Here is a 27,124-nt window from a genome sequence, read left to right as displayed (position 1 = left end):
TTTTTTACATGTAGCTAGGTAGCTAGCTAGCTTGCTAAACAATGATCCATCATCCCAACCCATACTACCAGCACTACAAACTGATTGTCATAGCTAGCCACCATGCATGAAATGCTGTAGTAACTATGTTCAATGTTAGCTAGCTAGCTAACAATAGGCTATAACTAGCAATGCAAATTGGTTTCTGAGATCAAATCAAATCAAATCAAATTTTATTGGTCACATGCGCCGAATACAACAGGTGCAGACATTACAGTGAAATGCTTACTTACAGCCCTTAACCAACAGTGCATTTATTTTAAACAAAAAAAGTAAGAATAAAACAACAACAAAAAAAGTGTTGAGAAAAAAAGAGCAGAAGTAAAATAAAGTGACAGTAGGGAGGCTATATATACAGTAAAATAAAGTGACAGTAGGGAGGCTATATATACAGGGGGGTACCGTTGCAGAGTCAATGTGCGGGGGCACCGGCTAGTTGAGGTAGTTGAGGTAATATGTACATGTGGGTAGAGTTAAAGTGACTATGCATAAATACTTAACAGAGTAGCAGCAGCGTAAAAAGGATGGGGTGGGGGGGCAGTGCAAATAGTCCGGGTAGCCATGATTAGCTGTTCAGGAGTCTTATGGCTTGGGGGTAGAAGCTGTTGAGAAGTGTTTTGGACCTAGACTTGGCACTCTGGTACCGCTTGCCGTGCGGTAGCAGAGAGAACAGTCTATGACTAGGGTGGCTGGAGTCTTTGACAATTTTGAGGGCCTTCCTCTGATACCGCCTGGTATAGAGGTCCTGAATGGCAGGGAGCTTTGCCCCAGTGATGTACTGGGCCGTACGCACTACCCTCTGTAGTGCCTTGCGGTCAGAGGCCAAGCAGTTGCCATACCAGGCGGTGATGCAACCAGTCAGGATGCTCTCGATGGTGCAGCTGTAGAATTTTTTGAGGATCTGAGGACCCATGCCAAATCTTTTTAGTCTCCTGAGGGGGAATAGGCTTTGTCGTGCCCTCTTCACGACTGTCTTGGTGTGTTTGGACCATGATAGTTCGTTGGTGATGTGGACACCAAGGAACTTGAAGCTCTCAACCTGTTCCACTACAGCCCCGTCGATGAGAATGGGGGCGTGCTCAGTCCTCTTTTTTTTCCTGTAGTCCACAATCATCTCCTTTGTCTTGGTCACGTTGAGGGAGAGGTTGTTGTCCTGGCACCACACGGCCAGATCTCTGACCTCCTCCCTATAGGCTGTCTCATCGTTGTCGGTGATCAGGCCTACCACTGTTGTGTCGTCGGCAAACTTAATGATGGTGTTGGAGTCGTGCCTGGCCATGCAGTCATGGGTGAACAGAGAGTACAGGAGGGGACTGAGCACGCACCCCTGAGGGGCCCCCGTGTTGAGGATCAGTGTGGCAGATGTGTTGTTACCTACCCTTACCACCTGGGGGCGGCCCGTCAGGAAGTCCAGGATCCAGTTGCAGAGGGAGGTGTTTAGTCCCAGGATCCTTAGCTTAGTGATGAGCTTAGAGGGCACTATGGTGTTGAATGCTGAGCTGTAGTCAATGAATAGCATTCTCACGTAGGTGTTCCTCTTGTCCAGGTGGGAAAGGGCAGTGTGGAGTGCGATAGAGATTGCATCATCTGTGGATCTGTTGGGGCGGTATGCAAATTGGAGTGGGTCTAGGGTTTCTGGGATTATGCTGTTGATGTGAGCCATGACCAGTCTTTCAAAGCACTTCATGGCTACAGACGTCAGTGCTACGGGTCGGTAGTCATTTAGGCAGGTTATCTTAGAGTTCTTGGGCACAGGGACTATGGTGGTCTGCTTGAAACATGTTGGTATTACAGACTCAGTCAGGGACATGTTGAAAATGTCAGTGAAGACACTTGCCAGTTGGTCAGCACATGCTCGGAGTACACGTCCTGGTAATCCGTCTGGCCCTGCGGCCTTGTGAATGTTGACCTGCTTAAAAGTCTTACTCACATCGGCTACGGAGAGCGTGATCACATAGTCATCCGGAACAGCTGGTGCTCTCATGCATGCTTCAGTGTTGCTTGCCTCGAAGCGAGCATAGAAGTGGTTTAGCTCGTCTGGTAGGCTTGTGTCACTGGGCAGCTCGCGGCTGTGCTTCCCTTTGTAGTCTGTAATAGTTTTCAAGCCCTGCCACATCCGACGAGCGTCAGAGCCAGTGTAGTATGATTCAATCTTAGACCTGTATTGACTCTTTGCCTGTTTGATGGTTCGTCGGAGGTCATAGCGGGATTTCTTATAAGCGTCCGGGTTAGAGTCCCGTTCCTTGAAAGCGGCAGCTCTACCCTTTAGCTCAGTGCGGATGTTTCCTGTAATCCATGGCTTCTGGTTGGGGTATGTACGTACGGTCACTGTGGGGACGACATCATCGATGCACTTATTGATGAAGCCAGTGACTGATGTGGTGTACTCCTCAATGCTGTCTGAAGAATCCCGGAACATGTTCCAGTCTGTGCTAGCAAAACAGTCCTGTAGCTTAGCATCTGCGTCATCTGACCACTTTTTTATTAACCGAATCACTGGTGCTTCCTGCTTCAGTTTTTGCTTATAAGCAGGAATCAGGAGGATAGAGTTATGGTCAGATTTGCCAAATGGAGGGCGAGGGAGAGCTTTGTATGCGTCTCTGTGTGTGGAGTAAAGGTGGTCTAGAGTTTTTTTCCCTCTGGTTGCACATTTAACATGCTGGTAGAAATTAGGTAGAACGGATTTAAGTTTCCCTGCATTAAAGTCCCCGGCCACTAGGAGCGCTACATCTGGATGAGCGTTTTCCTGTTGATTAATGGCCTTGTACAACTCATTCAGAGCAATCTTAATGCCAGCATTGGTTTGTGGTGGTAAATAGACAGCTATGAAAAATATAGATGAAAACTCTCTTGGTAAATAGTGTGGTCTACAGCTTATCATAAGATACTCTACCTCAGGCGAGCAAAACCTCGAGACTTCCTTAGTATTTGATTTTGTGCACCAGCTGTTGTTTACAAATATACACAGACCGCCGCCCCTTGTCTTACCAGAGTACAAAGAATATTACTACACATATCATACACATAACGTTAGCGAGCCAACAAGCTAACCTTTGCTAGCTAGCTTACAGTATGCTTTAACTTGTGCAAAAAGTACTTTTTCCCACTGATCGTTGTTGATAGCGCCTGCTAAATTCAGGGCAGCAATGTTGTTGAGAGCAGTAGCAAAACTTTTGCAGTTCTCCTTGGCTAACATTATATCTTTCAAAAAAGCCACGGTAGCAAGGATTATCTACACATACTGAGCAGCTCATGTTATAGACACAAGCATGCTACATGGCAGACCAATCCGAACTCATCTCTCGGCATGTCCAGCCCAACCATTATCTCAGCCAATCATGGCTAGAGGGAAGGTTCCTATTTTTTTCTGCATCTAAACCAACTAGGCTCGTAATTTAACAATTGTATTTGTATTTACAGATGGCATACATGTTTGTTATTAAGGCACATTAAAGTTTACATGTTCCAGAAGGCATTTCTGCCAAAAAATGCATTTTGCAACAAACAAAAAAATGTAAGTTCAAATGCCACTCCTGTAAAGTAGTGATGTGCGACATATGCCTAGCTTCCTGAAACGGGTCACAAATAATGCTAAAGAATAAGCAGCCCATTTACTCCAATAGCAGCCCAATCATAATAAAACAAAAACTGAACAATTGCATTTCCAAAATTAAATTAACAAACCAGCTATTACTTCCCATTGCAAATATATTTTTATCACATTCATCACACTGGTGATCTAAAGTTTCTAAAGTTTCATTGCAACAATGTTTCACACTCATTATTTTCAGAGACAGCTACAGCAAGTGACCTGCAAAAAAACAGTGCTGCTCACCAGATGATGATCATTTGAACACAAGATTGAAAGTTAATCTTGAAAAGGGTGATGCTAACAAATTAGCAACAGTGTCCACCTTGAAGTTGATGATACCTGCTGCTGCTGCAGCCGCCGTCGCCAATGTCACACTACTACAACACAAGCTAGCTACTAGCATGGGAAAACTACTGCTCGCTATTGCCACTGATTCTTTGCTCTTGCACACTCAGTAGTGACGTATCAGTCCTTCACGGTCCCACCCATTGTGAGGCAAAATGTGATTTGTTCATTCCACTGTCACTCCAAAATAATGATGTTCTAATACAGTTGAATGGCAGAAGCCATCTGTCCAGTTTCTGAAGGCCTAGCCAATGGCTGGCTGAGATTTTTCTACCCAGAGACTACAAATGTTTTTTATTTCTTTTTTAAAATCTTTTTAATCAGTATTAACCCTTTTCTTTCCAACACAAACTGAAGAGATGGAATCAGAAGATCATAAAAATTATTTTAAAAAGATTACATCGAAATTAACATGTTATAAAAAATAAAAAATAAATACTTTCTCTGAAGACCTAGAAGGCCATCGCGGTTCCCCACTGGACTGTCCAGAGTGCAAGAGCCCCTTCTACACACTCACTGTATGGAAACAAGTGGTGTGTTTTTGAGAAGTGGTGTGACCGAAAACAGATCATTCCCTATCAATGCTCTGTATCCAAGATGTTATGCTTCTTGCAGGACCTTTAGGACAGAGGGAAGGCATTTTCACTCTTAAGGTCTATTTAGCTGCTATCTCGGCCTGTCATATGGGCTTCGACAACAACAAAGTTGGAAAACACATGCTGTTGTGTCATTTCACGTCCAGTCCCTACCTAAGGGACGCAAACGGCACTGGCCGTATGATCGATGAGAAATGTCATATGGCAAATGGATGGCCCCTAACTAGACGTCCACGGGTGTGCTAAAAATAGGCCGACGGCCTCGGGTTGAACGCCAAGGCCCGTTCTTCTGGGAAGTCACAAATTAAAGTTTCCAGGACACTTGGTTTCCGAGATATACACTTTTTGGGGATTATTTCTGCTGTACCGGACAATTCCGCAGGGTGGCAAACTGCTGTATATGGCAAATTGACATTTCATCATCAAATGGCCCTTTCTCGTAAACGGAACAGACTTCAAAGACAAAACTCGGTGAGCAGAGGGGCGGCCAGATGTACTTTTAGCATGGAAACAAGATGGTGTCGAGGCCACAATGCTCTTTGAGTTAATGCACATTTTCTAGGATTAAAGGTCGAAAACGGTAATACAGCGCTAATTTGACCGCTGCATGTCAAAGTACATAAACCTACGGTGTAAGGAAAAATAGAACCAGGCATTTATCTATCGTAGTGTACGAGAAATCGTACAATGTCATCATCGTGATTCTAAAAAAAAGTTATAGATCCAGTTGAGGCGTGTTAAGGCAAATCTGTTAAGGCAGGTTTCGGAGCTCTACGTGATTTCTGTGATTTTCTGTATGAAGTTTGTCCATCTTCATAAGTTAGGTGCATTTTCATATTGCAAATGGACAGTGTCCATTTGCCATATGATATATTGCCAGTGCCAATATTTCATATTGCAATTGGACACTGTCCATTTGAAATATGAAAATGCACCTAACTGCACAGCGAGGTATGTGGTTCTTGGAGGTTCTCCGGCTGAGAAACAGCCTCGTCCATTTGCAATATTTTCAAATAATTTTTAACATCACGAAATGACGACATTTAGAAAAGTCCCAGAATCACAAGACCAGGAGCATTGAAACCGCCTCGGCCCATAGAAATGGACCCTACACGTTTCTAGCCGATAGCTCGTTCAGGGACCCCGTAGCAACCCCTCCAAATGACCTATCAAGCCGCAACTTGGGATTCGGGTTCGCCTCAGCTAGGCCTACACATAATGTCAGAATTGGACCCGCAGCTCGAATATAACTACATGTTTTAAGTTTTTTTATGGTTTCAACAGAAGGCGCTATGAATTTTGGGCCAGCTCTGACATATGTGATAGTTGGCTTCTAAACGAGTTGGACAAAGTGAGTTTGGTGTCAGTATGTATCCATTTGGTGTCAGTATGATATCTTATTGACTGATGGCTGACTTGATGGCTGACTGTCCAATTGCAGTATAATATGCACTGGCAATATATAATATGGCAAATGGACACTGTCCATTTCCAATATGTTTAAACAGGGATTTAACATCACCAAATGGACAGGCTGAAATCAACACCAACGAGCAAGGGAGAGGAACCACTATCGTCTCTAGGCATTCCAAGTTCAACGAGGTGCCCCACTTGACAGTAGCTCGATCGGTCCGACCGCAGTGACTGTGTATATAAGAAGGCCTTGAATGAACACAAAGATTGAAAGTTAATCTTGAAAAGGGTGATGCTAACAAATTAGCAACAGTGTCCACCTTGAAGTTGATGATACCTGCTGCTGCTGCAGCCGCCGTCGCCAATGTCACACTACTACAACACAAGCTAGTTACTAGCATGGGAAAACTACTGCTCGCTATTGCCATTGATTCTTTGCTCTTGCACACTCAGTAGTGACGTATCAGTCCTTCACGGTCCCACCCATTGTGAGGCAAAATGTGATTTGTTCATTCCACTGTCACTCCAAAATAATGATGTTCTAATACAGTTGAATGGCAGAAGCCATCTGTCCAGTTTCTGAAGGCCTAGCCAATGGCTGGCTGAGATTTTTCTACCCAGAGACTACAAATGTTTTTTATTTCTTTTTTTAAATCTTTTTAATCAGTATTAACCCTTTTCTTTCCAACACAAACTGAAGAGATGGAATCAGAAGATCATAAAAATTATTTTAAAAAGATTACATCGAAATTAACATGTTATAAAAAATAAAAAATAAATACTTTCTCTGAAGACCTAGAAGGCCATCGCGGTTCCCCACTGGACTGTCCAGAGTGCAAGAGCCCCTTCTACACACTCACTGTATGGAAACAAGTGGTGTGTTTTTGAGAAGTGGTGTGACCGAAAACAGATCATTCCCTATCAATGCTCTGTATCCAAGATGTTATGCTTCTTGCAGGACCTTTAGGACAGAGGGAAGGCATTTTCACTCTTAAGGTCTATTTAGCTGCTATCTCGGCCTGTCATATGGGCTTCGACAACAACAAAGTTGGAAAACACATGCTGTTGTGTCATTTCACGTCCAGTCCCTACCTAAGGGACGCAAACGGCACTGGCCGTATGATCGATGAGAAATGTCATATGGCAAATGGATGGCCCCTAACTAGACGTCCACGGGTGTGCTAAAAATAGGCCGACGGCCTCGGGTTGAACGCCAAGGCCCGTTCTTCTGGGAAGTCACAAATTAAAGTTTCCAGGACACTTGGTTTCCGAGATATACACTTTTTGGGGATTATTTCTGCTGTACCGGACAATTCCGCAAGGTGGCAAACTGCTGTATATGGCAAATTGACATTTCATCATCAAATGGCCCTTTCTCGTAAACGGAACAGACTTCAAAGACAAAACTCGGTGAGCAGAGGGGCGGCCAGATGTACTTTTAGCATGGAAACAAGATGGTGTCGAGGCCACAATGCTCTTTGAGTTAATGCACATTTTCTAGGATTAAAGGTCGAAAACGGTAATACAGCGCTAATTTGACCGCTGCATGTCAAAGTACATAAACCTACGGTGTAAGGAAAAATAGAACCAGGCATTTATCTATCGTAGTGTACGAGAAATCGTACAATGTCATCATCGTGATTCTAAAAAAAAGTTATAGATCCAGTTGAGGCGTGTTAAGGCAAATCTGTTAAGGCAGGTTTCGGAGCTCTACGTGATTTCTGTGATTTTCTGTATGAAGTTTGTCCATCTTCATAAGTTAGGTGCATTTTCATATTGCAAATGGACAGTGTCCATTTGCCATATGATATATTGCCAGTGCCAATATTTCATATTGCAATTGGACACTGTCCATTTGAAATATGAAAATGCACCTAACTGCACAGCGAGGTATGTGGTTCTTGGAGGTTCTCCGGCTGAGAAACAGCCTCGTCCATTTGCAATATTTTCAAATAATTTTTAACATCACGAAATGACGACATTTAGAAAAGTCCCAGAATCACAAGACCAGGAGCATTGAAACCGCCTCGGCCCATAGAAATGGACCCTACACGTTTCTAGCCGATAGCTCGTTCAGGGACCCCGTAGCAACCCCTCCAAATGACCTATCAAGCCGCAACTTGGGATTCGGGTTCGCCTCAGCTAGGCCTACACATAATGTCAGAATTGGACCCGCAGCTCGAATATAACTACATGTTTTAAGTTTTTTTATGGTTTCAACAGAAGGCGCTATGAATTTTGGGCCAGCTCTGACATATGTGATAGTTGGCTTCTAAACGAGTTGGACAAAGTGAGTTTGGTGTCAGTATGTATCCATTTGGTGTCAGTATGATATCTTATTGACTGATGGCTGACTTGATGGCTGACTGTCCAATTGCAGTATAATATGCACTGGCAATATATCATATGGCAAATGGACACTGTCCATTTCCAATATGTTTAAACAGGGATTTAACATCACCAAATGGACAGGCTGAAATCAACACCAACGAGCAAGGGAGAGGAACCACTATCGTCTCTAGGCATTCCAAGTTCAACGAGGTGCCCCACTTGACAGTAGCTCGATCGGTCCGACCGCAGTGACTGTGTATATAAGAAGGCCTTGAATGAACACAAAGATTGAAAGTTAATCTTGAAAAGGGTGATGCTAACAAATTAGCAACAGTGTCCACCTTGAAGTTGATGATACCTGCTGCTGCTGCAGCCGCCGTCGCCAATGTCACACTACTACAACACAAGCTAGCTACTAGCATGGGAAAACTACTGCTCGCTATTGCCATTGATTCTTTGCTCTTGCACACTCAGTAGTGACGTATCAGTCCTTCACGGTCCCACCCATTGTGAGGCAAAATGTGATTTGTTCATTCCACTGTCACTCCAAAATAATGATGTTCTAATACAGTTGAATGGCAGAAGCCATCTGTCCAGTTTCTGAAGGCCTAGCCAATGGCTGGCTGAGATTTTTCTACCCAGAGACTACAAATGTTTTTTATTTCTTTTTTAAAATCTTTTTAATCAGTATTAACCCTTTTCTTTCCAACACAAACTGAAGAGATGGAATCAGAAGATCATAAAAATTATTTTAAAAAGATTACATCGAAATTAACATGTTATAAAAAATAAAAAATAAATACTTTCTCTGAAGACCTAGAAGGCCATCGCGGTTCCCCACTGGACTGTCCAGAGTGCAAGAGCCCCTTCTACACACTCACTGTATGGAAACAAGTGGTGTGTTTTTGAGAAGTGGTGTGACCGAAAACAGATCATTCCCTATCAATGCTCTGTATCCAAGATGTTATGCTTCTTGCAGGACCTTTAGGACAGAGGGAAGGCATTTTCACTCTTAAGGTCTATTTAGCTGCTATCTCGGCCTGTCATATGGGCTTCGACAACAACAAAGTTGGAAAACACATGCTGTTGTGTCATTTCACGTCCAGTCCCTACCTAAGGGACGCAAACGGCACTGGCCGTATGATCGATGAGAAATGTCATATGGCAAATGGATGGCCCCTAACTAGACGTCCACGGGTGTGCTAAAAATAGGCCGACGGCCTCGGGTTGAACGCCAAGGCCCGTTCTTCTGGGAAGTCACAAATTAAAGTTTCCAGGACACTTGGTTTCCGAGATATACACTTTTTGGGGATTATTTCTGCTGTACCGGACAATTCCGCAAGGTGGCAAACTGCTGTATATGGCAAATTGACATTTCATCATCAAATGGCCCTTTCTCGTAAACGGAACAGACTTCAAAGACAAAACTCGGTGAGCAGAGGGGCGGCCAGATGTACTTTTAGCATGGAAACAAGATGGTGTCGAGGCCACAATGCTCTTTGAGTTAATGCACATTTTCTAGGATTAAAGGTCGAAAACGGTAATACAGCGCTAATTTGACCGCTGCATGTCAAAGTACATAAACCTACGGTGTAAGGAAAAATAGAACCAGGCATTTATCTATCGTAGTGTACGAGAAATCATACAATGTCATCATCGTGATTCTAAAAAAAAGTTATAGATCCAGTTGAGGCGTGTTAAGGCAAATCTGTTAAGGCAGGTTTCGGAGCTCTACGTGATTTCTGTGATTTTCTGTATGAAGTTTGTCCATCTTCATAAGTTAGGTGCATTTTCATATTGCAAATGGACAGTGTCCATTTGCCATATGATATATTGCCAGTGCCAATATTTCATATTGCAATTGGACACTGTCCATTTGAAATATGAAAATGCACCTAACTGCACAGCGAGGTATGTGGTTCTTGGAGGTTCTCCGGCTGAGAAACAGCCTCGTCCATTTGCAATATTTTCAAATAATTTTTAACATCACGAAATGACGACATTTAGAAAAGTCCCAGAATCACAAGACCAGGAGCATTGAAACCGCCTCGGCCCATAGAAATGGACCCTACACGTTTCTAGCCGATAGCTCGTTCAGGGACCCCGTAGCAACCCCTCCAAATGACCTATCAAGCCGCAACTTGGGATTCGGGTTCGCCTCAGCTAGGCCTACACATAATGTCAGAATTGGACCCGCAGCTCGAATATAACTACATGTTTTAAGTTTTTTTATGGTTTCAACAGAAGGCGCTATGAATTTTGGGCCAGCTCTGACATATGTGATAGTTGGCTTCTAAACGAGTTGGACAAAGTGAGTTTGGTGTCAGTATGTATCCATTTGGTGTCAGTATGATATCTTATTGACTGATGGCTGACTTGATGGCTGACTGTCCAATTGCAGTATAATATGCACTGGCAATATATCATATGGCAAATGGACACTGTCCATTTCCAATATGTTTAAACAGGGATTTAACATCACCAAATGGACAGGCTGAAATCAACACCAACGAGCAAGGGAGAGGAACCACTATCGTCTCTAGGCATTCCAAGTTCAACGAGGTGCCCCACTTGACAGTAGCTCGATCGGTCCGACCGCAGTGACTGTGTATATAAGAAGGCCTGGAATGAAGCCTGACTAGTAGTGATTTCAACATGATTTTGACATATTTCTGCCTCTGTGTCACACAGAGACATGCCGTTTTCGACTGGGTCATTGGGGGGAGGTTGGGGTGGACAAGCAACAGTTATTCTAGCTGCGTGCGGCGGTTCATTCAGTTTGACCCATCCGAGTTGTTCCCTTAGGATAACATTGGTTTACAGGTTACTCTCTAACTCTGCTTCTGTTTATGCAATTTGCAAAGTTCCTTTTGCCACGTGTTCAGGGTCACCTGTAGCTCTACGGATATCAATATCAACAGAGTATATGGTCCCCTTCATATCCTAAAATGGAAGTATGAACTTTACCATCAACAAATGAACAGGCTGAAATCAACAAACGGACAGGCTGAAATCAACACTGAAAGGCAAATGAATGGCATCACTGTAGTCTCTAGGCCGTTCCGAGTTCAGCAAGGTACCCCACTTGACCGTATCTCGCTCGGTCTGACCGCAGCGACTGTGCAAATAAGGAAGCCCGGAATGAAGCCTGACTAGTAGTGATTTCGACATGATTTTGACATATTGCATCATGTCCATTTAAAATGTAATACTTGCTTTGCGCACTTGCGTGTTTTATTAGAAACTCTCAAGTAAATGTAACACATCTCTAGAGCTTATGACACAACTGCTGATGTTTATGAATTCATTTTCATGCATTTTGAAAAAAGCTGCCAGCAGAATTTGGTTGTCATTATAGCTAGTATTTCCTAAGATGTCCTCTTCCTCAACCACCCCAATGCTCTTTCATGAAATCAGGATAATATTTTGCCTCTTGGTGTTTGTAGATGACAGAGGAGGAAACTGTCTCCAAGTTAACGGTATGGCTGAGAATGACTCACTTTGTTGGGAGAGGAGTAACAGCACCCACACACCAGACCTCTGTCATGGACAAGCCTGCCCCCTCAGGTGGGATCATATTACTGCATGTGAATGTACTTTTTTTATATCTGCTATCTGGATACTGATTCAACTCTTGGCCTGCATAAGTTTGTACGTTCAAGCACAGCGAAACAAGGTTTTTAGATTGCATATCAATGTGTTCCTCCTTTAACCATAGTCATAGGCTAATCTTCCAATAGTTCTTCAAAGGCAAAACAAATGGCATACACAGTAGTGATGGCGTATCACTACTGTGGGTAGGTTTAACCATGTGTTGGGCAGGTTTAGGGTCAGAAAATATTATGTTGATGAAGGTAGGTGGTGGGTTATGGCCAGGATTCAATCAGATCAGTGTTTACACGCGATAACCGACAAAGGCATAGCATATATCATTGCTTTTGTTTAGGCGATGTCGGAGGTGTAACTGCGTTGGAGCTGTCAAATCGGTGAGTGACTGCTCTTGTGGTCATTGTCATCAAATAAAATAATAAGGATTTATATCAGCCTAATAGCAGTGTAGATAACATCACACATTCCAGTGTTTGAACTTGTAACACATGGGATTTCTACTAATACAACTTGGTACATCAATGGCCATGTGCACGATAGGTATAACCTATCATAAACTTTCATCGGATTTGACAGTTCCAACGCAGTTACATCACAGAGATATCACCTAAGCAAAGCAATGATATGATATGCTATGTGTTTGTTGATTATCACAGGTTAATGCTGGTCAGATTGAATCCTGGACTAAATCTTAAAAGGAAAACAAAGCATAGCCTATTTTCAATAAATCCCTCAGAAACGATTATCCATCTTGTGCATTTAATAAACCATTCCTCTACTATCTTACAATATCCTGCAAAAAATGTGACTGAGCTCTTCTCAGCAGCAATCGCCTGTGCAGCAAATTTGATTGACAACAATTTCTTATCAATTGATTGAGGATGAAATCTCAGAAATCACATGTTACAAATGGTTTGTCTACTCAAAAAATAAGTCTCTCCACTCTGATGCCTCCCTTTATTGCTGAAACCATCAATTTTGGCAAACCAAAGCTCGAAATGCAAAAAGAAAGCGATAAAAGGAGGCAGATAGCAGGTGAGAGAAAGCAGGGAGCTAATTTGGAGAGTCTGTGCTTTAATAAAAGTAGCTATAGTCTAAAATAAGAAGCCATTGTTGCATTGTTGAAAAATTGTGCGGCGGTCATGGTTTTTACAGTACGGCGGTCATGGTTTTTACTCCATCACAGCAGGCCGGACAGATGCCGTGTCAATTCTTCGAAATTGCAGGCAGGTGCGGGTTGGAAAATAGCTGACCTGCCCATCACTAATACACAGTACTGTAAAAATCTAAACATTTGAAATGCCCAATATGAAAAAACATCAATCTTTAGTGACCTACAGTTTATATACATTCAGTATTGGAGGCCTTATGGAAATCAAACCAAATCAAATCGTACAAGCTCCATTCTCCAACCAGCTAAGCAATCAAACCACATTTAAGGTTACTAGGCAGTTTTTATGGAGGACATAGTGAAGTGAAATGATGCGGAGAGCTGTGGGGGAGTGGCATTTTATTGAGCTCTAGTCTGCGAGGCCCAAGATTAGTTTCTTGTCTAGTCTTTGACATCCTAATATACTATACTATACTCTGTGTGTGTGTGTGTGCGTATGTGTGTTTGTGTCTGTGTGTCCTACTGTCATGTGGGGCAGGTGGCTGTCAACACCCTGGTCCCCTTGCTCTGTCAGCTGTGGAGGAGGGATCCAGAGTCGTACGGTAAGCTGCCAGCAGGGGCTAGAGGGAAGGGCGAGCCAGGTGGAAGCGCAGCGCTGTGTGAGGGGTGCTGGGAAGAGACCCCCCGAAACCAGGCACTGCAACCCTCTGTCCTGTGTGAGGTGGGCAGCCACACCCTGGGGTCCTGTGAGTAACTATGTCCAAGTGAAAGGCTGTTGTTTCGAGAATTTACCTATTGCACTGCCATTCATGCTTGAGTATTTTATGTACATTCTTTGAAAAGTATTTATTTTTATTATTGCATTAGCCTACACAATGGTAAAACATGTATAACATATATATAATATAAAAAGTTATTGTTTGCCTAAAGTCATGCCCCCGCATCCATTACTTTTCCTAAATAAGTGTGTTTATTGTAATGTAATAGTGTTCAATAAAAACAGTGTTGACCGTGCTGAATAAAAACTTAAAAATGAACTAAATTTTTTGACAGTCTCTCTCTGGTCATGGTTTTAAAAGTTATGAAATCTCACGTAGGCTAGTATCAAACTTTGGTGTGGCCGGGGTCGTGGAAGCTGTAGGCACAGTGATTTGAGCTATCCGATTGGCCAGCGCAATAGGTGCACTTAATATTAGGAAGGTGTTCCTAATGTTTGGTATACTCATTGTATACAGTGTATTCGAAAAGTATTCAGACCCCTTGACTTTGTCCACATTTTGATATGTTACTGTCACACCCTGATCTGTTCACCTGTCTTTGTGATTGTCTCCACCCCTCTTCAGGTGTCACCCATTTTCCCCATTATCCCCAGTGTATTCATACCTGTGTTCTCTGTTTGTCTGTTGCCAGTTTGTTTAGTTTTTCGTCAAGCCTAACAGCGTTTTTCCCCTTGCTCCTGTCTTTCTCAAGTTCCTGTTTTCTAGTTTGCCTGCCCCCTGGTTTTGTAATAAACTTTTGTTACTTCAACACTGTCTGTATCTGGGACTTCTCATGAAATGTGATAGTTAGAGCCTTATTCTAAAATGTATTAAAGTTTTATTTTTTCTCATCAATCTACACACAATACCCCATCATGACAAAGCAAAAACAGGTTTTTAGACATTTTTGCACAATTATTTAAAATAAAAAGCAGATCCTCTCAAGCTCTGTCAGGTTGGATGGGGAGCATAGCTGCAAAGCTATTTTCAGGTCTCTTCAGAGATGTTCGATCGGGTTCAAGTCTGGGCTCTGGCTGGGCCACTCAAGGATACTCAGAGACTTGTCCCGAAGCCACTCCTGCATTGTGTTGGCTTTTATTTTATTTTATTTTACCTTTATTTAACCAGGTAAGCCAGTTGAGAACACGTTCTCATTTACAACTGCGACCTGGCCAAGATAAAGCACAGCAGTGCAATAAAAACAACAACACATAGTTAAATATGGGGTAAACAAAACATAAAGTCAAAAATACAACAGAAAATATATATATATATAGTGTGTGCAAATGTAGCAAGTTATGGAGGTAAGGCAATAAATAGGCCATAGTGCAAAATAGTTAAAATTGCGTATTAACACTGGACTGATAGATGTGCAAAAGATGATGTGCAAATAGAGATACTGGGGTGCAAATTATCAAAATAAATAACAATATGGGGATGAGGTAGTTGGGTGGGCTAATTTCAGAATGGCTGTGTACAGGTGCAGTGATCGGTAAGCTGCTCTGACAACTGACGCTTAAAGTTAGTGAGGGAGATAAGAGTCTCCAGCTTCAGATATTGGCTGTGTGCTTAGAGTCGTTGCCCTGTTGGAAGGTGAACCATCGCCCCAGTCTGAGGTCCTCTGTACCAAGGATCTCTCTGTACTTTGCTCCGTTCATCTTTCCCTCGATCCTGACTATTCTCCCAGTCCCTGCTGCTGAAAAACATCCCCACAGCATGATGCTGCCACCACAATGCTTCACCGTAGGGATGGTGCAAGGTTTCCTCCAGATGTGACGGTTGGCATTCAGGCCAAAGAGTTCAATATTGGTTTCATCAGACCAGTGATTCTTGTTTCTTATAGTATGAGAGTCCTTTCGGTGCCTTTTGGCAAACTCCAAGTGGACTGTTGTGCCTTTTACTGAGGAGTGGCTTCTGTCTGGCCACTATACCGTAAAGGCCTGATTGGTGGAGTGCTGCAGGGATGGTTGTCCTTCTGGAAGTTTCTCCCATCTCCACAGAGGAACTCTGGACCTCTGTCAAAGTGACCATCAGGTTTTTTGTCACCTCCCTGACCAAGGCCTTTCTCCCCCGATTGTTCAGTTTGGCCGGGCAGCCAGCTCTAGGAAGAGTCTTGGTGGTTCCAAACTTCTTCCATTTAACAATGATGGAGGCCACTGTGTTCTTGGGGACCTTCAATGCTGCAGAAAGTTTTTGGTACCCTTCCCCAGATCTGTGCTTCGACACAATCCTGTCTTGGAGCTCTACAGACAATTCCTTTGACTTCATGGCTTGGTTTTTGCTCTGACATGCACTGTCAACTGTGTGACCTTATATAGACAGGTGTGTGCCTTCCCAAATCATGTCCAATCGATTGATTTTACCATAGGTGGACTCCAATGAAGTTGTAGAAACATATCAAGGATGATCAATGGAAACTTGATGCACCTGAGCTCATTTTCTTGTCTGAATACTTATGTAAATAAGGTATTTCTGTTTTTTATTTTTAATAAATGTGCAAACATTTTCTAAAAACCTGTTTTCGCTTTGTCATTATGGGATATTGTGTGTAGATTGATGATAACAATAAAATATTTAATTAATTTTAGAATAAGGCTGTAACGTAACAAAATGTGGAAAAGGTAAAGGGGTCTGAATACTTTCCGAATGCACTGTATGTAGATGTAAAGACAAGATTAAATTGAGAATAGTCTGAATAGATGTGAATGTTATGAATTCTGAAGAGAGAAATCTGTGTGTTTCAGTGTCATGGTCACTGTGTGGGTCCACATCTGGCCACGCAGCACCGCCTTGTGTTCTGCCGGGACACCATCAAAGTCCCCAACAGAATGTGCAGCACCCTCCACAGGTAAGTCCAGACCTAGCACTCTCGCATAGGAACAATTAACATGTTAATTACTACCTTGCAACTTTATTTTAGCCTGGCTGACGCACAGGGTGCCTGTGCCATGACTGGGCAAAAGTGGTGAGGGAGGAGTGCCATTCTCAAAATATTAATCTGTGCCGTTCAGTCATATTGTCAACTCTGCGTGCAATAAATATTTAACATGAACAATGGCGGACTGAAGAAAGCGGAGCAGAATGCCTCAAGATAAAAACGTAATATTAAATATTTGTAAATTTGACTAAATATTAGCACTTCACTCCACATACTTGTGGGCAGCAACCTTCAATCTGGATAACAACACAAAACAAACTATAAGGCTAGAGAAATTGATCTAACCATATTATCATCACAGTCAACACCAAAACATGTCGAAGAGTAAGCATGGAGAACTAATTCCCAAAACAAAACAAGACTCCTCGACTGACAAAGATTATTTATGCTTTTCAACACCTGGAACGGTAAGTGTAGACTTGATAAAATTGATAAATGATCAATTGGGCATACTTGAACTAGTCAGTAAAGATATAAAGGAGTTTTGAATTTGTATTTATTAGGGATCCCCATTACCTGCTGCCAAGGCAGCAGCTACATTTCCTGGGGTCCAAACACATAAAGTAAAATATAAAACAGTACATCATATAACATTATTACACCACTAAATAGCTACAATTCAAAATGTATAATACATCATACAACAATTTTACAATGCATGTGTGTGTAGAGTGCGTGTGCTAGCATATGTGTGTGTGTGTGTGTGTTTGTGTGTCTGCACCTGTGTGTGTCTCTTCACAGTCCGCTGTTCCATAAGGTGTATTTTTATCTTTTTATTTTATTTTATCTTATTCTACTGCTTACATCAGTTACCTGATGTGGAATAGAGTTCCATGTATTCCCACGGGGGGCCAGTATGAAAAATGTATGCACTCACTAACTGTAAGTCGCTCTGGATAAGAGCATCTGCTAAATAACTAAAATGTAAATGTAAATGTAGTCATGGCTCTATGTAGTACTATGCGCCTCCCATAGTCTGTTCTGGTCTTGGGGATCGTGAAGAGACTGCTGGTGGCATGTCTTGTAGGGTATGCATGGGTGTACGAACGATGTGCTAGTAGTTTAAACAGACAGCTCGTGCATTCAGCTGGTCAACACTTTTTACAAAAACAAGCAGTGATTAAGTAAATCTCTCCTCCAGAGACTGACATGCATATTATTCATGTTAGCGCTCCGTGTACTTTTAAGGGCCAGCCGTGCTGCCCTGTTCTGAGCCAATTGTAATTTTCATATGTCCCTCTTGTGGCACCTGACCACACGACTGTACAGTAGTCCAGGTGCGACAGAACTAGGGCCTGTAGGACCTGCCTTGTTGATAGTGTTGTTAAAAAGGCAGAGCGGCGCTTTATTATGGACAGACTTCTCCTCATCTTACCTACTGTTGTGTTAACATATTTTGACCATGACAGTTTACAATCCAGGGTAACTCCAAGCAGTTTAATTACCTCAACTTGCTCAATTTGCATATTATTCATTATAAGATTTAGTTGAGGTTTAGGGTTTAGTGAATGATTTGTCCCAAATACAATGCATTTGTGACTCGTTTCAGGAAACTAGGCATATGTCGCCCGTCACTACTTCACAGGAGCGCCATTTGGAGGTAAACTTTATTTAATTGTATTCATTTTTTGGGCAGAAATGCCTTCTGGAACATGTGAACTTTCATGTGCCTTAATAACAAACTTGTATGCCATCTGTAAATACGAATAAAATTGTTAAATTACGAGCCTAGATGGTTTAGCCATGGAAAAAGACAGCAACCCTACCGCTAGACATGATTGGCTGAGATAATGAGTGGGCTGGACATGCCGAGAGATGAGTTCGGATTGGTCTGCCATGTAGCACGCTTCTGTCTATAATATGAGCTGGTCAGTATGTGTAGGTAATCCTTTCTAACGTGACTTAAAAAAAAAAGATATCACGTAGTAGAACAGCATAAGTGTTTCTCTCCACTTTCTGGAGGACCGAGTTTTGAAATCAGTGGAATTAGAGCATGATAGCTAAGGAGATGGAGAACATTCTGGTGTTTGATTGCAAATATGCAGACGGAGTCGAAAAGAGAACACAGAAGGCTCCGGATTACATCTTCAATCTAAGGGCAACCATGACATCCGTGACAGAGAGGGAGAAGAGTCCATCCATGTAAAACCAAGGTGCTTGCCTACGGAGCTGTGAGGGGAACAGCACCTCCTTACCTTCAGGCTCTGATCAGACCCTACACCCAAATGAGGGCACTACGTTCATCCACCTCTGGCCTGCTAGCCCCCCTACCTCTACGGAAGCACAGTTCCCGCACAGCCCAGTCAAAGCTATTCGCTGCTCTGGCACCCTAATGGTGGAACAAGCTCCTCCAGGACAGCGGAGTCACTGACCACCTTCCGGAGACACTTGAAACCCTACCTCTTTAAGGAATACCTGGAATCGTATAACAGTAATCCTTCTACCCCACCCCCCCATAATTTTTTTTTTTAAAGGTGGTTGTCCCACTGGCTATCCTAAGTTGAATGCACCTGGATAAGAGCGTCTGCTAAATGACTTAAATGTAAATATACGGGTAAGAGAGTCTAGCTAGGTACATTTTCAGATATTACACGTTTCTGATTTTGTCAGAATGTCGTTTTCATTTCAAGTTAAAGTGTACTGTTAGCTAGCTAGATAATGTTAGCTGGCTGGCTAGCTAGCTAACGTTACGTGTATGATCTGTGAAGTACTATTATTCATATCACAGAGCCATTTGCATTGCTAGTTATAGCCTAATGTTAGCTATTATTCGTATCTCAGAGCCTTTTGCATTGCTAGTTATAGCCTAATATTAGCTAGCTAACATTAAACCTGGTTGGTTGGCTACATGCAGATTCATGCCGGGTAGTAACGTTATGAGTTGGGATTACGGTTGATTGTTTAGCTAGCTAGCTACATGTCTAAACAATAGACTCCACTATGCAATTAACTGTTTCAATAGAATGTTTATGATGTCACTGCGACAACTGTCGATAGACGTAGCTGGTAAATTCGCTCTGGCTATCTACTCCGATTTCAGAGCACTATCGTCTGAGTGTGCCAGAGCACAAAATAACTGACGAATTTACAAATGTTCAATGCCCATTGAATATGCCCGGTCTCAGTAAACATTGGCAAAAAAAGCGTAATTAAATTGTTGCCAACAAAACAGTTGCAGTCACCAATGCTATGGATAACATAAAAACAGCCTAACCAGCTCTGCTAGGGCGAGTAAAATGGTCAGAGTGAGCTGTTCTCTCATTTGTGTTTGGAAGTAGCTAGCAAGCTAGGCTTGACTGCTGTTGTTAGGTCAGAACGCTCGGATCAACCCTACTTTTTGGCCAGAGCGTCCAGTGTGCGCTCCGAGAGCGAAACATTCTGAATTTACGAACGGACAATCTGACAACGCTCTGAGTTTACGAATGCCCAGAGCACAGTCGGGCACTCCAGATTAAATTTACGAACACACCCGTAATACAAACCAGCCTTTAGTCTTGAAATCTTTAGTTGTGTAGTACATAGCCTCACATGTGAATCCTTAAAGAGATGGGTGGGGCTAAAGCTTAAATGGGTGTGAACGATGCTGAATGGGTGTAGATAAAGAAGTGCGGAAGTCAGTAGGTACCAAAACGTTCAAGGGCCATTTTCTAAAAAGTGAGGTTACAAGTTTATCAACTTTCAAAGCAGAATTACTTTCCCATTGTTCCTCAACTGTAGTGTATGATATACAATTTTCTAGCTCTGAGTCTCTAACTTTTAACCATTGTAAAAAACACAAAAAAAAAAAAAACGTTTAGGACTAACTTATTCCTTGCCACCCATTCAGAAACTAACTGCAGCTCTTTGTTCATTATTACAGTAATTTCAGTCGTTGTGGTAGCTGACGTGCATAGTGTTGAGTCATCCGCATACAAAGTCACACTGGCTTTACTCAAAGCCAGTGGCATGTCATTAGTAAAGATTGAAAAAAGTAATGACAGTTGCCTAGATAGTTGCCCTGAGGAATTCCTGATTCTACCTGGATTTGTTGGAGAGGCTTCCATTACAGAACACACTCTGTGTTCTGTTAGACAGGTAACCCTTTATCCACAATATAGCAGGGATGTAAAGCCATAATACATGCGTTATTCCAGCAGCAGACTATGATTGATAATGTCAAAAGCCGCACTGAACTGTAAACAGCCCCCACAATCTTTTTATCATCAATTTCTCTCAGCCAATCGTCAGTCATTTGTGTAAGTGCTGTGCTTGTTGAATGTCCTTCCATATAAGCATGCTGAAAATCTGTTGTCAATTGTTTACTATAAAATAGCATTGTATCTGGTCAAACACAATTTATTCCAGAAGTTTACCAAAGGTTGATTGGTCGGCTATTTGAGCCAGTAAAGGGGGCTTTACTATACTTGGGTAGCGGAATTACTTTTGCTTCCCTCCAGGCCTGAGGGCACACACTTTCTAGGAGGCTTATATTGAAGATATGGCAAATAGGAGTGGCAATATCATCCCCTATTATCCTCAGTAATTTTCCATCCAAGTTGTCAGACCCCAGTGCCTTGTCATTGTTGATAGAAAACAATAATATTTTAACCTCTTCCACACTCACTTTACTGAATTCAAAATTACAAAGCTTGTTTTTCATAATTTGGTCAGTTATACTTGAATGTGTAGTGTCGGCGTTTGTCGCTGGCATGTCATGCCTAAGTTTGCTAATCTTCCCTATAAAAAAATCATTTAAATAGTTGGCAATATCAGTGAGTTTTGTGATGAATGAGCCATCTGATTCAATGAATGATTGAGCTGAGTTAGCCTTTTTGTCCAAAATTTCATTTAAAGTGCTCCAAAGCTTTTTACTATCATTCTTCACATAATTTGTATTTTTCATAGTATAGTTTCTTATTATTATTCAGTTTACTCTCATGATTTCTCAATTTGCAGTATGTTTGCCAATCCGTTGTGCAAGCAGACTTATTTGCCATTCCTTTTGCCTCATCCCTGTCAACCACACAATTTTTTGATTCCTCATCAATCCAAGGGGATTTAACAGTTTTTACAGTCATTATCTTAATGGCTGCATGATTATTAGTAATTGGAAAAAGCAATTTCATAAATGTGTCAAGTGCAATGTCTGGTTGCTCCTCATTACACGCCACAGACCAGCAAATATCCTTTACATCATCAATATAGGAATTACATTTTACGTTTAAGTCATTTAGCAGACGCTCTTATCCAGAGCGACTTACAGTTAGTGAGTACATTATATTTTTTCATACTGGCCCCCTATGGGAATCGAACCCACAACCCTGGCGTTGCAAACGCCATGCTCTACCAACTGAGCTACATCCCTGTTGGCCATTCCCTCCCCTACCCTGGACGATGCTGGGCCAATTGTGCGCCGCCCCATGGGTCTCCCGGTCACGGCCGGCTACGACAGAGCCTGGATCACTACAAAACGTATTGTATGACCTCTTATACACTATATTAGACCCAGCCTTTGGAACTTTGGTTTTCCTAGGTAGATTAGAGCACTATATTGTGATCACTACATCTGATGGATTTGGATACTGCTTTAAAACACATTTCTGCAATACATGTTAATGATTTCATTCCTGTGCTGTTTGTAACTACCCTGGTAGGTTGACTGATAACCTGAACCAGGTTGCAGGCACTGGTTACAGTTAGATTTTTTTTTGAGCAGCTTGATGAAAGCTAGTCAATTTTGAGTTGAAGGCGAGCATCGAAATAAATAAAAAGCTGCGACAATGGAAAAAGAAACAAACAAGCTAAAAGATACAGGCAATACCATTGAAACGGCGGTAGGTAGCTTAGTGGTTAAGAGCGTTGTGCCAGTAACCAAATGGTTGCTGGTTATAATCCCCGAGCTGACTAGGTGAAAAATCTGTCGATGTGCCCTTGAGCAAGGCACTTAACCCTACTTGCTCCTGTAAGTCACTCTGGATAAGAGCGTCTGCACATTTTTTTGGGGGGGGGAATAATTTAAAAAACTGACGTTAAAGAACTTAAAAAAGAGAACATGTTTCCGAGAGAGGTCTTACTTGAAATACAGACTAGATCAATGCGAGAAAATCTGGTACTTTCCGGTATTAAAGAGAATGAGGGTGAAGATCCAGAGAGTGTGGTGAAAGATTTCCTGGTTAAAGCACTACAGATACTGTCAACAAAATCCAACTCGAACGTGTACATCGTTTCGGACAGCGAGGACAGCGATTCGAGCGCCCAATCGTTGCCAAATTTGCATTCTTTAAGGATAAAATAACGGTTAAAAGACTCGCTGGCACGAAAACAGGCATGAATGATCAGTTCCCGAAGGAATAGGCTAAAAGGGAAACGTGTAGCTCTTGTAGTCGATGAACTGTACATTGACAACCAACTGTCCCGAGACACCAAGACTACACCATGGCTATTCTAAATAATACAAAGTTCCCATAGAGGAGTCGAATAATGGAACACCCACTACTACCAATGGTAGGAATTGTAATTAAAAACAGGAAAACAATCAAATACAACAATTGATAAAGAAATAAACTACAAATACACTGTACCATTCATGATAGGGAATGTTGTAAAATGATTAGTATTCAACTTTCTATGTATAGTGTTTATAAATAGATACAAGTCAGAATTAGAATAAAAATAAAAATAAAAAGGACTGGGGGGAGGAGGGAGGCGAAATATACTTCTCCCATGGGCAAAGAAACTCAAAAGGGGTGATGATGTTAATTAACAATACTTTTTTTCCAAATGTGCAAATTGTCCAAGCAGATCCGCAAGATAGATGGATTTTTGTAAATATGTTATTGGACCATAAACAGATTTGGCTCATTCATTTATATGGTCCAAATAATGATGATCCACGCTTCTTTGAAAATATATGTAATAATTTATCAAGCCTACAAGCAATACAAGACTCTATTATTATGTTGGGAGATTATAATAGGGTTTTAAATACCTCAATGGATTGTAAAGGAAATCAAATGACAAACTATCCCCCTCATGCACTTAAGGAAATCACACATATATTGGATATGTTGGAACTAGTGGATATATGGAGGCTTAAATATCCTGACTTAGTGAGATATATGGCGGAGACTCAATCAAGCTAGTTGTCTTGACTACTTACTGTATGTCATTCTCGCTGGCACCAAAAGTTAAAGAAAAGTGTTGATAGGGGACAGAATGCGGTCGGACCATCACTCTTACAGAAATTTAGTGAAAGCCTATTGGATGACAACTTGTTTTTAACCAGGACAGAATAATTTATAACTGACTTTTTCCAACATAACATAGGCACAGCAGATCCCCTTATTGTATTGGACACTTTTAAATGTGCCTTTAGGGACTATGTAATTCAATACTCATCTGTAAAACAAAATCAATTTAGGTCAGAAGAGTTCATATTAACAAAGGAAAGAGAGGGACTAAGAGTACAGATAGATATCAATAAAAACTGTACCATAGAGGCACAGAATAAGTTAGAGGAAAAACAATAAGAACTGGAAGAACTTATTCAAGAAAGATCAAGTGTAATATATTATAAAAAATTAAGAGAACTGGATGGAATATGGGGTAAAATGCACCAAATAATTTTTTCATCTTCAACATAAAGATGCTACAAAAAATGATTTACTGAAACTTGTTACAAAGAATGGAGTCACCCATAATTCACCAAACGATATTTTGAAAGCAGAGTACTTTAAGCATATGTTTTCGTTTCAGTTTTCTCCATCTCCACTAAGCAAGTTAATTGTAAGGATATTTTTTATATTAATAATGTAAAATTAACAGCTTTACAGAAACACTCATGTGTTTTTGACATGGACGATACATTGGAGATAATATAAGACAAGTACTGGAAACAATAAGACACTATGAAAAATGTGGAAACCAGCTGACTTTGAAAAGGCTTTTGATAAAATACGACTGGAATTAATATATAAATGCCTAGAATATTTCAGTTTTGGAGAATCTCTTATACAATGGGTTAAAGTTATGTATATTAACCCTAGGTGTAAAATAGTAAATAATGGCTACTTCTCAGAAAGTATTAAACTGTCAAGAGGAGTAAAACAAGGTTGTCCACTATGGGCATATCTATTTACTATGGCCAAGGAAATGTTAGCTATTAAAATCAGATCCAACAATAATATCAAGGGGTTAGAAATCCAGGGCTCAAAAACAAAGGTGTCATTGGACGATGGACGATACATTGATGATTCATGTTTTCTTTTAAATCCACAATTTGGATCCCTCCATAGCCTCATAGAGGATCTTGATACTTTTTCTAACCTCTCTGGATTATAACCAAATTATGATAAATGTATTATGATAATATTACGTATTGGACCACCAAAAAATAGAACTTTTACATTACTGTGTAGTTTACCAATAAAATGGTCTGACAGTGAAGTGGACCTACTCAGTATTCATATCCCAAAAGAAAGAAATGATCTCACTACAATACATTTTAATAGAAAGTTAGCAAAAATAGATCAGCTCTTGCTACCATGGAAAGGAAATACCTGTCTATTTGTGGAAAAATCACCCTGATTAGCTCTTTAATCATATCCCAGTTTACATATTAGCTTATGGCCCTGCCTACACCTAACAACTTGTTTTTTTAATTATATTGTCACACTCTGGCTCTGGGGACTTTATATGTTGAGTCAGGGTGTGTAGATTCTGTGTGTTTATGTGCTGTGTTTTGAGTGTCTAGTTGTTCTATGTCTAGGTTGGCCTGAGTGACTCCCAATCAGAGGCAACGAGTGTCAGCTGTTTGCTGGTTGTCTCTGATTGGGAGCCATATTTAAACTGTCGGTTTTCCTTTGTGTTTTGTGGGTTCTTGTTTCAAGTTGGTTGTGTTATACCGTGTACTGTCACGTTTCCGTCTTTTGTTGTTTTGTTCGCGTTTCGCTCAATAAATGAGTATGTTTGCCTGCAACGCTGCGCCTTGGTCCTCATCTTTGGTAGACGACCGTGACAGAAGAACCCACCAAAACTGGACCAAGCAGCGAGTCGAGGAGCCATCGCCAGGGAGATCCCTAGCAGATCTCCGTGGCAGCCTCGACTGGGTCAAGCCGAGGGAGGAGCAGAGAGAGTGGACGTGGGAACAATGGAGGAAGAGCCTCGACTGGGTCAAGCCCATTGAGGAGCTGAATAGCGGGAGTTGGAAGCAGAGGAGTGAGAGTTGGGCGAGAAATATAGAGGCCTGGCCCACGGGGAGGAGAGAACCCCAGAAAATTTTTAGGGGGGGGCTCACGACGTGGACGACGGGGCAGCAAGAGGCCGCGATGGAGCGGTCCAGCGGGTGTGCAGAGGAGGCCGCCAGGTTAAGGGGGCCACTGGTCACAGAGGAGAGGGAAAATGTGGAGGCACGGCGAGAGGTACTGGGGTGTGTTACCAGTCCGGTCCGGCCCGTTCCTGATCCCTGCGTAGAGCCAGTGGTGTGTGTCCCCAGTACGGTCCGGCCTGTTCCTGTTCCTCGCATCGAGCCTGTGGTGCGTGTCGTCAGCCCGGCCCGGCCTGTTCCTGCTCCCCGCACCGAGCCTATGGTGCGCTTCGTCAGCCCTGTCCGGCCTGTTCCTGCTCCCCGCACAAAGTCTGTGGTGCGTTTCGTCAGCCCTGTCCGGCCCGTTCCTGCTCTCCGCACCAAGTCTGTGGTGCGCGTCGCCAGCCCAGTCCGGCCCATTCCTGCTTCCCGCACCAGGTCTGTGGTGCGTTTCGTCAGCCCTGTCCGGCCTGTTCCTGCTCTCCGCACCAAGCCTGTGGTGCGCGTCGCCAGCCCAGTCCGGCCCATTCCTGCTCCCCGCACCAAGTCTGTGGTGCGTTTCGTCAGCCCTGTCCGGCCCGCTCCTGCGCTCCGCACCAGGCCAGTGGTGTGCGTCGTCAGTCCGGTGAGGCCCGTTCCGGCTCCACGCATCAAGCCTGGGGTGCGCATCGTCAGCCAGGTCCGGTCCGTTCCTGCCTCACGCGCCAAGCCAGGGGTGCGCGTCGTCAGTCCGGTGCCTGATCAGGTACTGGTCAGCTGCTCCACAACGGAGCTTAAGCAATCCGCTCCGTCGATGTCCAGTCCTGATCCAGTCAGCGGGGTCAGACCGGACCAGGGGCGCTACGGGAGGATTATGGAGGGGTGGTGGTCAAGCCCGGAGCCGGAGCCGCCTCCGAGGAGGAATGCCCACCCAGCCCTCCCCTGTTTGGGGTTTTTGTTGAGGCGCGGTCGCAGTCCGCGCCTTTGGGGGGGGGGTACTGTCACACTCTGGCTCTGGGGACTTTATATGTTGAGTCAGGGTGTGTAGATTCCGTGTGTTTATGTGCTGTGTTTTGAGTGTCTAGTTGTTCTATGTCTAGGTTGGCCTGAGTGACTCCCAATCAGAGGCA

General features: G+C 42.6%; 1 protein-coding gene across 1 annotated transcript in view; it reads left to right on the top strand.

Moving 5' to 3' along the window:
- LOC311132520 (ADAMTS-like protein 1) overlaps window positions 1–27,124 on the top strand; it is a gene marked incomplete at both ends in the record, with an annotated part of 305,351 nt that overhangs the window by 255,826 nt on the left and 22,401 nt on the right. Inside the window, 2 exons of the mRNA XM_084165793.1 lie at window positions 13,575–13,782; window positions 16,539–16,642. Of these exons, the coding sequence (XP_084021919.1) occupies window positions 13,575–13,782; window positions 16,539–16,642 (312 nt within the window). The remainder of the gene's footprint in view (window positions 1–13,574; window positions 13,783–16,538; window positions 16,643–27,124) is intronic.

This window comes from Coregonus lavaretus (genome assembly GCF_964263955.1).
Source record: "Coregonus lavaretus genome assembly, chromosome: 7".
Classification (NCBI taxonomy): Eukaryota; Metazoa; Chordata; class Actinopteri; order Salmoniformes; family Salmonidae; genus Coregonus; species Coregonus lavaretus.
Note: the sequence above shows the minus strand (reverse complement) of the source record. Positions and strands in the feature narration are given on the sequence as shown.